This window comes from Halichoerus grypus, chromosome 3, assembly GCF_964656455.1.
Source record: "Halichoerus grypus chromosome 3, mHalGry1.hap1.1, whole genome shotgun sequence".
Taxonomy (NCBI): domain Eukaryota; kingdom Metazoa; phylum Chordata; class Mammalia; order Carnivora; family Phocidae; genus Halichoerus; species Halichoerus grypus.
The window spans coordinates 185723278-185737758 of NC_135714.1; the positions used below are offsets into that span (position 1 = coordinate 185723278).

The window sequence follows — 14481 nt, forward strand, 5'->3', positions numbered from 1 at the left end:
TCAACTGTGTTTCTTGGAGCTCTAAGGGTTTTCCCTTTACACTTTCCTCTGTATATTCCATATGGGCATCCATATAATAGTTAGGTGTTAAAAAAGTTTTTATGCTCCTGTATTACATCATGTATGGTACTAGGATGTGAAATCTAAGCTCACATCCTTGCTCCCTGGTAGTCTGTTTGCAGCACAGCAGCTTGAGGGACACCGATATGTCACTGATGGGCTCATCCCTCCAACGGAAACATGCTAAATATCTATATCTGTTTCGTAGAGAAGGACTATGCCTCTCATTTCTTTCTTGCCCTTATTCCTGTATTTACCCTAGTGTCTGGTAGAGGAGAAGAATTCATGTCTGAAGTCAGTTAAATATTTACTGAGTACCTACACCCAAATGGGAGTTAATCTATAGCATTTACAATGTGTCAAGTACTCTTCTAAACATTTTGCATGTATTCACTTCTTTCATCTTCAAGGTGCTATAATTCTTTTCATTTTACAATGAAGAAACTGAGGAACAGAGCGGTGACGTAATCTGCCTACGGACACATAGTTAAGAGGTGGAGAGTCCAGCTCCAAAGCGCATGCTCCCAAACACCCTGCTTTGTGTAGTGCTGGGGTAGGTAGTACATATTGGGGTAGGGAATACAAAGATAATTAAAGCTCCCAGTGCTTACTATTCAATGGGAGGGGATTGAACATATGTTCAATGTGATGGCAAATGATGATAACACTAGCAAATATTAATTAAGAATTCATGCATTCTGAGCTATGTAATAATTTCCTTATACCTATTAGTTAATTTAATCCTCACAAGAGTCCTGTGATTTTTTTTGATTAGGAAATTAAGATAATTTTGCCCAAGATGTAGAAAGAACAAATGAGCTCCTGGAGCTGATCTGGCTCTAACAGGCCTTGGTATTCCTCTGCTGAATATAAAAAATCCCATAGAAGACCAACATCGGACAAGGCCACTCTGCGACCGTGACAGAGCAAGACAAAAATGAGTCCCTTCCACAATCTTGTCAGAAACAAGAGCACTGTATAAACCACAAAAATGACCAAACATCTGCCTCTCTCAGCTAATATAAGAGACTGTTCCTTTTGTGGTCGATTTTATATTTAGTTTTACTTTGTTCCTTTCACCTTCTAGACAAAAATTATTAAGATACCCTACCACGGAATTTCTCCTGCTTCTGACAGCTCTGAATCCAGAATAGAACCACACTTCCTTGAAGCCTCCCCAAAAGATTAAGAACAAATCTAAATGCTGTAATTCTTCCCTTCTAATACTCTCTTACTCAGATTCCCTGAAACTCCTCATGGAATAGAATTAAGCATTTGCAATGAGCCAATAAACCCAACTCAGTTTGACTTCAGTTGTGTTGTTTAGATGGAGGAGAGTAACAGAAACAGAGATTCCACCAAGGGTTAGCTGAGCCCCTCACTGTTGGACCAGAACTTTAGACTCAGTAATAATGTACACATTGGAGGTCCTAGAAATCTCTGTTTAAGTGTTCAAATTGTCACTCTGGCCACAGATGGGAGGTAAGTTTTACTCTGAACTGAGCTCTGATTAATATGTCATTGTGATTCTTCTGCAGTGGGTTTGTTTTGTTTTCTCAGGAATAAGTTCTTTTGGGGCTTTTTGGTCATATGATCAGATTTATATTGTATTCTTGGTGAATTGCTTTTCTGCCTTGTGGTATTTACTTCTACGGTCTGCTGGTTTTGTCCATACAAAGAACAGTCTATCAGGAGGGTCTGGACATAGAACTGGTAAGTCCATAAGTCCATCCTCGGACCATTGCTGAGGAAGGGGGAGTCCAGAAGGTGTCCTCAGCCTGATGTTCTTTGGGTACATAGGCCAGCATTTCAAAACCTTGTAAGGGGTCCTCCCCAGTTTTGTGAGAAATGATTTGTTTAGATTCATGTGCCCACCGTCAGTTTTGTCTGGCCCCTGATCAGTGCCAAGTTCCATCAGCACCAAACTTACTGACGGCTAGAGTTCTCATGGGGTCTTCTCAGTCTGAAGCTGCATATCTTTCAGGCCAAACCCCTGTTTCCTTTATGTTTTCTAAATACAATGTATACTTATCCTCTGACTGGTAGTATTTTGCAGAGGTAAATTGGAATTGCAGTGACTACTGGGGGCAACGTTTGATTTTAGCAAGATGTTCATTTGGTAGCTCCCTTAGAACAAAAGGAGAAGAAACACGCATGAGAAGATTGTCTTGTGTACAGAGGAGAGATCATTTTCTTTCATGTTGAAGATTCCTAATCTGTTTCATTTCTATACTTCGGGGTTCCAAAATCTCTGGCTTTTTAATCGTATGGCTTGATAAAATTGACCAAGGACTTTCTCTTGTCTGTGTATATATGTCAAAATGGGTTTTCCTGTGCCTAAACTTTGTCATCTCTTTTGTAGATAGGACATAATTAGTTCTTTATAGTGACAATTTAATATTTGTCTGAAATTGACTTTTTTGCACTTCTAATTTTTCTCTTTCTGCCTCTCCCTCCCTTTTTCTGACGCTGGGAAATTTTAGAGTAACAGATTACAAAAATCACTCTGTTGGTATGTGTGCCCTCTGGGAATATCTAGTGGAGACAAACTGAAAAAAATTTTTTTTAAATAAATAAAGACATTATTGTTACATTTATTTTAAAAATTATGGTGGCTGAAGAGTACATTGACTTAATAGCCTTCATTAATATAATTATGAGGTTTTAAAAAAAGACCTTAGGGTGCCTGGGTGGCTCAGTCGTTGGGCGTCTGCCTTCGGCTCGGGTCATGATCCCGGTGTCCTGGGATCGGGTCCCACATCGGGCTCCCTGCTTGGCAGGAAGCCTGCTTCTCCCTCTCCCACTCCCCCTGCTTGTGTTCCTGCTCTAGCTATCTCTCTCTCTGTCAAATAAATAAATAAAATCTTTAAAAAAAATAAAATAAAAAAATAAAAAAAGACCTTAGTTCCCATACGAGAGAACTTTTGGCATTATTTAAGGAGTGTAAAATTTAGTTTACCAAAAAAAAGAACATCAGCACAATATTTAGATTTATACAAGACCAGGGTTAAATGTTCCATGGATTAAATTCACTAAACTGATTTCATGATTTAAGTAAATTATTACTCTTTTCATGACTTTTCAAAAAATTGAGAAATATAAAAACATATTTAAATAATAAAATGATAACAATGGATGTCTTTTTAAAAGTTTAATTTTATAGGGGCACCTGGGTGGCTCAGGCGGTTAAGCGTCTGACTCTTGGTTTCAGCTCAAGTTATGATCTCAGAGTCGTGAGATCGAGCTCCGCACTGGGGCTCTGGGCCAAGCAGGGAACCTGCTTGAGATTCTCTCTCTCCCTCTCCTTCTCCCTCTGCCCCTCCCCCAGCTCACACTCACACACTCTCTCTCTTTCTCTAAAATAAATAAATAATTTTTTTTTTTTTAAAGATTTTATTTATTTATTTGACAGAGAGAGACACAGCGAGAGAGGGAACACCAGCATGGGGAGTGGGAGAGGGAGAAGCAGGCTTCCTGCCGAGCACGGAGCCCGATGTGGGGCTCGATCCCAGGACCCTGGGATCATGACCTGAGCCGAAGGCAGACGCTTAACGATTGAGCCACCCAGGCACCCCTAAATAAATAAATCTTAAAAAAAAGTGATAACAAGCTTACTTTTATAAAATTCTTATAGTGCTTCTAATCATGAAGACTTAACATATTAACTAAGATTATATTCCAGGTTTTAAGAACTTAGACTATTCAGGACAGTAGCACCTATTATAATAGCCACTGTAGCTATTTAAAGTTAAATTAATTAAAGTTAGATAAATTAAATATTCAGTTCCTCAGTTGCATTAACTATGGTTCAAGTGTCCAATAGTCACATTTGGCCAGTGGTTACCATATTGGACAGCACAGATATAGAAAATTTCCATAATCACAGAGTTCTATTGATAGCACTGCTTTAGACATATGATTAAGCTAACTAATAAATAATCTTTGGGTGCCTGGATAATTTTTAAGTAAGAAACAAACAACAAAAAAGAAACCTCCAAAAATACCAATCACTAAAAAGATTCTGCACCACATACCAGTGTGTGGCAGGGATTTTTCCAGAGCACCAAACAATTTTCAGACACTAGGTAGATGTCTTATAATTTCAGACATTAAAATCTACCAGGAGATAGTATCAGATCCCATGGGTTAAGGGCTCAGTCCTACAAGACTGCTTCTCTTCCCCCACCACCCCACCAACTCCAGTCACATGGCCAGGTTAACATCACCTGTGCTTCTGACCAACTGGCTCTACATTGGAGGTTTCAATGACCCCCTCCTTAGGTTTGATTAATTTGCTAGAGTGGCTCACAAAAGTCAGAGAGACATTTTACTTACTAGATTGCCAGTTTATTATAAAAAGATGTAACTCAAGAACAGCTGGATGGAAAAGATGCATAAGGTATTGTATAAGAAAAGGGGCTTGAAATTTCCATGCCCTTTCCAACTATACCATTTTCCCAGAATCTCCACGTGTTCACCAACCCAGAAGCTCTCTGAAACCAGTCCTTTTGGGTTTCTGTGGAAGCTTCATAACACAGGCATGATTGTTTCAGCCTCTAGCCCGTTTCCCTTCCCTGGAGAGGAGGGGTTGGACTCAAAGTTCCACCCCTCTAATCACTTGGTTAGTTCCCCGGGAACCAGCCCCCACCCTTAGGTGGAGTCCAAGTCACCCCATTGACATAATAACAAACATCTTTATCACTCACATCACTCAGGAAATTTCAAGGGTTTTAAGGAGCTCTGTGCCATCCCCTACAATCCTCCATTTTGTTTCTTAAATTCCACATATGAGTGAGATCATGATTTCTCTGATTGAGTTATTTCGCTTAGTATAATGCCCTCTAGTTCCATCCACGCCATTGTAAATGTCAAGATTTCATTTTTTGATGGCTGAGTAACATTCCATTGTGTGTATATACCACATCTTCTTTATCTATTCATTTGTCGATGGACATCTGGGCTCTTAGGGGAAGGGAGGGAAAAATAAAACAAGATGAAATCAGAGAGGGAGGCAAACCTTAAGAGACTCTTAATCATAGGAAACAAACTGAGTGTTGCTGGAGGGAGGGGGGTGGGGGATGGCGTAACTGGGTGATGGACACTGAGGAGGGCAGGTGATGTAATGAGCACTGGGCATTATATGAGACTGATGAATCACTGCTCTACTTCCAAAACTAATGATACACTATATGTTAATTGAATTTAAATAAAAACAATCTGTGCTAAAGATCTAAAATATGAAGCATAAAAAAATAGATGGATATAACTAGTTTATATTTATCATGATTATATATACTGTAGGATTTATTTTGTGTTTTCTATTTACTGGCTTTATTTTTCATCATTTGTTTTTAATTCCCTACTCCCTTTTGTTTTATGCACCTGGGTGGACAGATAATGTACTCTCTATATCTTCCTCATGCTTCTATTGTTTTAGAAGTAATAGAGTATATAACTCTTCTTACAACAGTTGGCTTTAAATATGTAATATGTATCCTTAACTATTTTTTTCTAACACAGTGTAAAATTATGCAATAGCATTATCTCTTCAAAAGACAAAAATGTTCGTTGTCTTAACCACTCTCTGAATAATACCTCTCTTGCTGCTAAAAGAAAAAAAAAAGGAGCACTGTGCCAGAAACAGGGATGAAGACCAGATATATATATCTTGTTATAAATCACAATATCACAATCACTAAACATAATTTTAAATTTTGTAGAACAGGTAGAGATGGGCAAAATATACAAATGCATTTGAATTACCCTTGTAAATAGATATAAAAGAAGACATTAGCACTCATAAAGAAAAGATAGCTAAATAGTTCTTGCTTTTCTGTCTTCTGTTTTTCTATTGTGTCTGGAGAAAAAAGTGGTTACTTTGGTTAAATATGGTAATTAATACAAATGTTTGAGTATTCTAGGTACTCTGATTACAAAGATACATAAATATTTATATAAAATAATGCATATAATTTTCTGTTTATTAAGTTATTATAGTTTATCGATATGGTATATTATAATATATACATTGTTTTATTTAATATATTAACAGGTTATATTTTAAAGCTACAGTCAATAACTTTAATTTACAGATTTATTCATTTTTTATCTGTGAATGCCTAAAAACACGTATGGTAAGGTGTTTAATAAATCTTTTACTACAATATTGTTTCAAGAATAATGTACAGAAGGCCTAAAATTACAATTTTAATCTCTTTCTATAAAATCACCATGTTATTTTATGACTAGATTAACACTTCATTTTCGTCACAGAAAGATGTTTTTATATCCTCTCAAATAATTTTTGAAAAGATTACTTATGTTTGAAAGAAAAGTTAAGTTCTTAGTAATCATTACTATTTATTGCAGTGTTTTGACACAATTACATGTAAATATTTTTTGTCTTTAGATACTTACGACTTAAGTGACTTTCAATAAGCAACTTGCAAACAAATATATATATGGAAGCAAAGAGAAAATATTGGTTACTGCTGGATAGGAATTGGAAATCACAACAGAGATGATATTTAAGTTGTGCACTGAAGAATGAGCAAGATTTTGAAGTACAAGGAGTGTAGACAAGGTCATTCCAGAAAGATGCAACAGTGATAGGGGTAGGAACGCGCAGAATGTGGTCTATCAAATTGTTTTGATAACATCCCTCTAAAAGAATTTAGACTAGATATCCCTTTGTGCATTTTAAAGTAAACATCTAAAGGTTTTCATTATATGCTTAAATACTTGGCGATTACAATTTCCATCAAGTTATAAATATTGACATTAATTTCCATCAAGTTATAAATATTGACATTAACAAAACTGTCACAGCATTCTTATTAATATTTACAAAGGAATGGAAATTGTAACAATCTTTATCCATCAAAAAACAAACTCACAAACAAGAAGGAACTCTTCTTTTTAACAATTGGATATTTTATATTATCTTTTTATCCTCCCGAACTTTTATTTCCATTATGCTGTCTCCAAGGGATTTGAAAATCTTACTTTTTAAAAAATTATTCTTATTTTTTAAGATTTTATTTTTTTTAAGTAACCTCTATACCCAACATGGAGCTCAAACTCACAACTCCAAGATCAAGAGTCACACATTCTTCTGACTGACCCCGCCAGGTGCCCCCCAAATTATACTTTTTTTAATGAAACTTTTTATTAAAAAGTAAATTTTGTATTGAAATATAGCATATATACATAAATCACAAAACTATGGCTCAATAAATTTGCACAAAGAATATACACTTACATAATAACCAGCAATCAGAACAAGAAATAGATCATAGACTTTTTCTAGTACTCCAGAACCCTCTTGGGTCCTCTTCCACTATCCTGACTTCTCACCTGAGGTATTTAATACACTAACCAACTTAATGGTCAGATCATATATAGAAATAGAACTCTGACCTATAACCTGCAATGTGTCCAGGAAACCAACCGCTTATCTGTAATAAAGCCCCCAGGAAGCCAGCCTGGACCTGTAGGAGGTCAGACTGCTATCTCTAGTCAATCCAGGAGTCCAAACAATAACTTCTTTAACAATTGGCCCCAAATGGCCAGCACTTAATTAAAAACTGATATCTACCTAATTTTTGTCCCTGTTTCAAACTTAGGACCACCTATAGAAAGCCAAATATGCAGCCCTAACCAATCACAGAGATGCCCTCCTTCTATTTAGCCCACCTACAAGGAGGGGGGGTACCTGAGGCCTTCCCTTTTTTCTATTAAGCTTTCCTACTCCTCTGCCTGCCTCTAAGTCTGTCAAAATGCAAGTGGGGGTGGCTTACTCCCTTGCTATAGCAAGCTCTGAAAAAAGAGCTTCTTCCTGTTCTCATCTGGTTGGTCTTTGTTTATTTGCACAAACCCAAATACATTAGTTTTGTGTCTGGATCCTTATATTGTAAAATTCATTCATATTATGCATAGATGTCATTAGATCATTTTTACTGATATATAGTATGACTGCATCACAAGTTAATTATCTGTTTAACTTTGGATAGATGTTTGGTCTCTTTCCAACTTCGGGCTTTATGAATAAAGCTGCTACACACATTTGTATATGTCATTTGGTGAATATATGTCTATTTGGAACTGCTGGGTCATAGGTAGGTGTATTAACTTCAGAAGATATTGCCACTTTTACAAAGTGGTTGAACTGATTTAACCTCCCACTGGCAGTGTAAGCAGATAGAATTTTATCCTAATATATATATATTTTTTTATGCTTGAGAGCCTTCTTTGCAAAAAAGAGTTGTATGAATTGAAATTTGATTTAAACAAACTTCTGACCATGAGGCTATATTAAATATTATCTGTTGCACTGAGTTACCATTAGTTATTAGGTATACCCAATTTATCAAAATAACAACATATATTATGAATTTGAGAAAATAGTAGTAAACATGAAAAAATGCAAAACAAAAGTGTATTGGGAAAACATTACTTATAGAAATAATTAAGGTTTTAAAAATTCATTTACATGTCTGTGGATAAATATTAATTACTGCTAGAACAAGATAATATTCAGCATCATTTTATTCTTATTTTTAAGTTTTGTTTATAGTAAGTATTAAAGAACTATGATTACAATAAGGAGACAGGAATAGGAGTCTGTTATCATAATATCAGTCAATTGCTTGAACTCCTTTTGAGTAAAGGGCCAAAAATTACATAGTGTTCTATTCCCAAAACAATTTTTAAATGATCTATAGCTTAACTGGAGCATGTCTTCTTTCAATACTGTTGAAAGCAAAAATGGGGATGGAGGGAGAGATCTCCTTCTTTAGCTAAGATAAAAGGCAATTGTCCTAACAAAGCTGGGCAAGAAGAACCACTAAGAGTTAGCCTGCACCTCAGGCACTTCTTCCAAGTCCATCAATTTTAGGAAAGAACACAGGATTGTTGAGATTTTGGAAGTGAATTCTTTTAAAACTATTTGTCTATGTAGTCTTTGGTGTAAACTCCAGTTTGAAGGCTGCTTCAAACAAGAGTAAAGAGTTTAACTTGGCTCCAAGCCATTATCCAGAGTTTGGACCTCCTTTGGAACCTAGGGATGAGCTACTGAAAGTCTGTGGACTAAAGACAGTGACATGCTTAATATTGTACTTTAGGGAATAAACAGAGAATGGCTGGATTCATTCATTCATTCATTCATTCATTCAACAAATGTACTATTCTGTGTAGTGTGGACTCAAAGAAAACAAAGTCTCTGCCTTCATGGAGTTTACATTCCATTGGGGGGAAAGACAGATAAATGAATAGAAATGCATAATGTCAGTTAGTGATAGATACTATAAAAACTGTAAAACAGGGATTATTCTAGACAGTGTAGATGAAAGCCCTGTTTTACCGAGCTTACATCCTAATCCTAAATAAATGAATCAATAGCTTAATTTCAGGTAATGATGAATGCTATAAAAAAAAGTGTGTGTGTGTGTGTGTGTGTGTGTGTGTGTGTGTGTAGGGTAAGGAGTTTAGTTTTTAGAAAGGGTTGTCCGAGAGATGAGATTAATGCAGGCAGGCTGGGTCCCGAGGACCAAGAGGGGGTCCAGCAGGACCAGCCAAGAGGGTCCTTGCTAAGCGCAGCAGGATGGAAATCAAATGTGAGCCAGTAGGAAGTGCAGCAGAGTTTATTGAAGATATGTAGAGAGTGCAGGTTCAGACAGTGTCCAGGAGACTTGGAAAATAAAGGAGAGAAAATCTCTCCTTTGTGTGGGGTCTAGGGTTTTTATTGATGATTGTGGTCTGGTGCACGTGTCCTCTCAGGCATCTAGAAGTGGTCTGAACGAGGACAGGGTCCAGATGTCTATCATAAGTCACTGATTCCCTGGAGCCAGGAGGTCTTGGTGTTGAGATGTCTAGTGCCAGCGGTCTAGAAGACACACATGACGGCCTTGCCTGGTCATTCCTACCCAGTCATTCCTGAGATGTTATCTGTTGTGCTGGAAGACTCCAAAGAAATCATTAACTCCTTGTCCTTTACAAGGAGGACATACATTAAGGCAAGTGTGTGTGTGTGTGTGTGGGGGGGGGGGGTGCAGATCCTAGCAAAGAACAGAAGGAGGAAAAGGAGATAAAAAGCCAGTTTTTTTACCCCCCATGGGTTCCCTTCAGTTGCTCTATCTCACGATGACATTTTAGGAGCTCTGAGCCTCAATGTAAATTAAGTGACAAAGTTTGCCATGTGACCATCTATCTCTGTGAGAAGGGTGAAGGAACAACAGTGTGAAGGACAGAGACAGAGTATGCTTGACATATTTAAGGAAAAGAAAACAGCCCAGCTGGAGCAGAGTGAGAAAGCAGAAGTAGGGAATGAGGTTGGAAAGGTAACCAGGCTCCAAGTAACAGAAGGGTCCTGAGGGCGTGGAAAAGACTGCTTTTTATGCTGAGGACAGAGAAATTACTTTGCACTGGTTTATGTATTAAAAGGATCACTCTAATTTACCAAGAATAGAATGCAAGAAGGTAGGATTAAAAAGTCTTGGATTAGGCTGGTAGAGGAGGATGGTAAGATTAGAAGCAAGGGGAGATTGGACTAATAATGATGTCCGATGTCTGTCTAATGAATGCTAGAGTTACAAAATAAAAAGAAGAAAACAAATTCTTAAGACACTGTGGAGGCAGAGGAAGTTGGAAACCAAGTACAATGGCAGTATGGTTGGAGAGAATGGGCAGCTTGGAGGCTCTGAAAATTGGTAATTAGGAGGCTGGTGGTGTCACAAACCAGATCCCAAGACCTGACCTTTACTGCTTATACTCACCTCCCTCTGTCCTACATTTTTCCTTAAGCTCTTCCTTCTGCTTTATATCTTAACTCAGGCAAATGGAAAGCAAAACCACCCCTCAAGCAATAGCAACTGCCCTGACAAGACCTCCAGCCAGCCCAGACTACTCAGACCAGTTTGAACGTAACTCCCTATCATGTATCTGCGCAGGTCACCACGGAATGGCCTCTAGAATGACCAATAATTACCTTTGTCTCTTTATAATACTAAACAATGCATGTACAGGCATGTTTCCTTAAGGTGTATTGCGTGACCTTATGTCCACCTCTATATACAGTAACAAGGATCCCCTTTTAAAATATTCCTCCTAAACCTAAATAAAAGGAACCCATTCACCCTTGCTCAAAGAGTCACGGCTTTGGAAATTATTTCCTATGATCTCCTTATTTACTGCAAATAAAGTTCCCTTTGTGCAACAACTCAACTGGTGTAGTTTCTATCTGTGACTCAGCAAGGAGTGAACTCACGTTGGTTCGGTTACAGTGGTACCATTAATTGCAATAAAAGAAATTAAGATAAATTTGGGAGATGAAGGGGCAGATGGTGGATTTTGATTATGTTGAGTGTATCTCCATATAAACCATAAAGTTACAGATAGATAAAAGTGGATGCCACTTTCACAAGTCTCAAGGAAAAAGCAATGGGCTATTCTTTCGGGAGAAGTTACTATGGGCAAAAATGCGCACACAATAGTGGGAAATCAAAAGCCCGGGAGATAGAGAGATTTATTTGTAAATTCCTTTAAAAAAGGTCGCATAGCATAGTATACAATAGTGGCTATTGAGCTTGACTGCCAAAGTTCAAATTCCTGGGACACCTTTTTCTAGTTGTATGACTTTGAGTTAGATCTCCTGGCCTTAGTTTCTTTATGTGGAAATTGTTACAATAGGACTTATCTAATAAGGTTGTTGTGGAGCAGGAGTTCTTAATCTGGAGTCCATGAAATTTGAGGGCATCTATGAAACTTGAATTGAAAAAAATTTAACCGTATTTCTATTAACCTCTTATGAGAATCTTGTTTTCTTCAATTATATAGTAGAAAGCAAAGCATGGTAGTATTAGCAGTACATATGGCTTTGTTCCCTGCAGAAATTACAAATAATTTCATATCACAGTACAGTAGTAGTAGATATTTTGAAATACTTTTTGTCATATTACCATATTTATTAGAATTGCTGTTAGATACACTGCTAGATTTCATATGATTGCAGAATTTATTTTCAGCCCTCATGCTACTTAGTTGGCCAAATATCCTACAATTCTGTGCCTCTTGGTCAATCATAATCACACTGTGAAGTGAGTGTTTATACATTGGTTCTAACATCTACCCTTGCTTTCCAGCTTTCCCCAAATACAAACCACCAGGTGAAAGGAGGTGAATTGTTTTAATTTTGATAATGGTATTTAATTATAACTGATTCCTTTGTAATCTTATGAATTTAATTTTTGCAGTTAGAAATACTGTTTTAAGACTGGGCCAATAGGCTTTATTACACGATCAGAAATGTTCATGATAAAAGAAGAAATCTTGAGGTAGAATAAAAGCTACATTAGAACAGTAATGGAGGACAGTTGGAAGAAAGGCAGGCAGGGACAAGCCCTTACCCCCTCCCCCCCAAGAGGAAACCACCCTCAAAAGGATTTTACAACACCCTAAAAGTAGCCCTCCACCCTTTTCCAAGTGATAGGTAGATGGCAAAAACCTGATTGGATGATGGAGGGTTAATCAGATTAAAACCGCCCTCCAACAAGCCCATAAAAAACCCTCAGATCTAAACGCCAAGTTGGCAACCCTCTCGGATACTCTCCCTCTTGGGAAGCTTGGTACTGTCACTCAATAAACTTTGCTTTGCTGCCCTCCACCTTTCCTCTGGTCTCCCTCGTCATTCTTCCAAGCAGCCTAACCAAGAACCCGGCACCGAAGGAAAAGAAATCCTGTAACAACAGTACTTGACCCATATCAGATAGGTCTGCTGCTATTGTTCTTAAAATGTTCAGAGAGCAGGAATTAAGTCCTTTTCATTTTTGCATTCCCAAGTGTCTAGTCCAGTGCTCTGCACTTTGGCGCTCCATGGATACTGAACGAATGGGAAGGAGTGGTGTGAAGGTTGGCTCCTCAGGCCCCTCAATTGGGACTGCAAGGAACAGCTGTGAAGTGGCCGGTGGCTAGTACGCATCCGCGGGATTATACTACGTGGATTATGTTAGAGGCTTGAGAGGGCTCAGTTGAGCCACAGATGTGTCTCTAAAAACCTCCCAATGGAAACGGAGATTGCCCCTTGGCCACAGGGGCCACGTGCTTATTAATTCCTTAAATCGCTCCTCCATCATCCTAGAAGGCAATTAGGTCTGTCTGTGGCTCCAGGTGCACAGGAGTTTACTTCTGCTGGACTGAAGAGGCCCCTCGCACATTCCCGGAACCTCGCCTTGGTTTCAGTAGCGTTCAGCCGGCCAGCTAGAGAACCGTGGCCCCGCGCGGCGTGGGTCTCAGGGAGAACTGCGGCCGGGGGCGCAGCGCGCCGTGGTCGAGGCCCCCGTTCCCTCGCCACGCCCACTTCCTGCCCCATCCCGGGCCTTTCCAGGTCCCCTCTCCCGGTGAACCGGATGCTCTGTCAGCTTCCTCCTCCGCGTCCTCGGCGGCCTCCGCTTCCCTGGCGAAGCCGCAGGAACCCACGAGGGCACGGGCAGGGGCTCCCGGCGGTTAGCCTGGCAGGAGTAGGACGCCGGTAGGAGCTGGGCGCGCACGGTTACCGAGCGTGGAGGAGACACTGCCCTGCGGCGATGGGTGCCAGGGGCGCTCCTTCACGCCGGAGGCAGGCGGGGCGGCGGCTGCGATACCTGCCCACCGGGAGCTTTCCCTTTCTCCTCCTCCTGCTACTTCTCTGCATCCAGCTCGGGGGAGGACAGAAGAAAAAAGAGGTATAATGAATCCCTTGGCCTTCCGGGTGGGCCCAGGCTGGCTAGGGCGGGCCGGGGCGGCGGCGTTGCCAGGCAGCATGGCCGCGTTGCTAGGCAGCCGGCAGCTGGGCTTGGGCGAGGGCGGCCTGCGGGCAAGAGCCCAGCGGTTGGGAGGCCTGTGGGCCACGCAGTCGCGGATGGGGGGTTAGCCTGGTGTTCTCTCAAAAACAGGAAAGCGTCCCCTTTCACTCTGCGCCTGAGCACCGCACACCTTTCAGACTCAGGGCGCTTTTGACCTTCGGAGGCCGAGCTCTGGGCCCTGGAGTCACTAAAAGGGGTGTGTTGGATGAGAAAATACCTTTTAGGAGTATTTGCAAACCTACGAGAACTATTTGGTCTTTATGTTCAGTACTCAGCTCCCTTCGTTATTCGTTTACGTTTGTATTCATAATTACACATTTTTTAAAGCTGTAGGTTTTGCTTTAGGTTGAACTCCTATAATGGTGAGAATAAACTCACATAATTTTAAGTTAGGTAAATTTGTGAAGATCAACTGATTTCAATCTTAGTCCTCTAAAAACTTTGATTAAGAGGATTGAAATCACTATATTTAAAATAGTAATTTGTGAATTTCAGTTATCCATCTTTGCCTTGGATACTCAATCTAGCAGGATCGGAAAAAAGTTATTTGGAAATGCGAGTAGTGTTTCTAAGAGTACGTTGTTTT

At 39.4% G+C, this 14481-nt stretch overlaps 1 protein-coding gene across 7 annotated transcripts in view; it reads left to right on the top strand.

The window, feature by feature from the left end:
* Nucleotides 1–13421: 13421 nt before the first annotated feature.
* TUSC3 (tumor suppressor candidate 3) overlaps nucleotides 13422–14481 on the top strand; it is a 258418-nt gene continuing 257358 nt past the window's right edge. For 3 of the 7 annotated variants that reach the window (XM_078069672.1, XM_078069674.1, XM_078069675.1), the window contains exon 1: nucleotides 13425–13775. In XM_078069672.1, the coding sequence (XP_077925798.1) occupies nucleotides 13638–13775 (138 nt within the window). In that variant the 5' untranslated portion in view covers nucleotides 13425–13637. Of the gene's footprint in view, nucleotides 13776–14481 lie in introns of all 7 variants that reach the window. The other 4 variants (XM_078069676.1, XM_078069677.1, XM_078069678.1 and 1 more) reach the window with 4 other exon arrangements.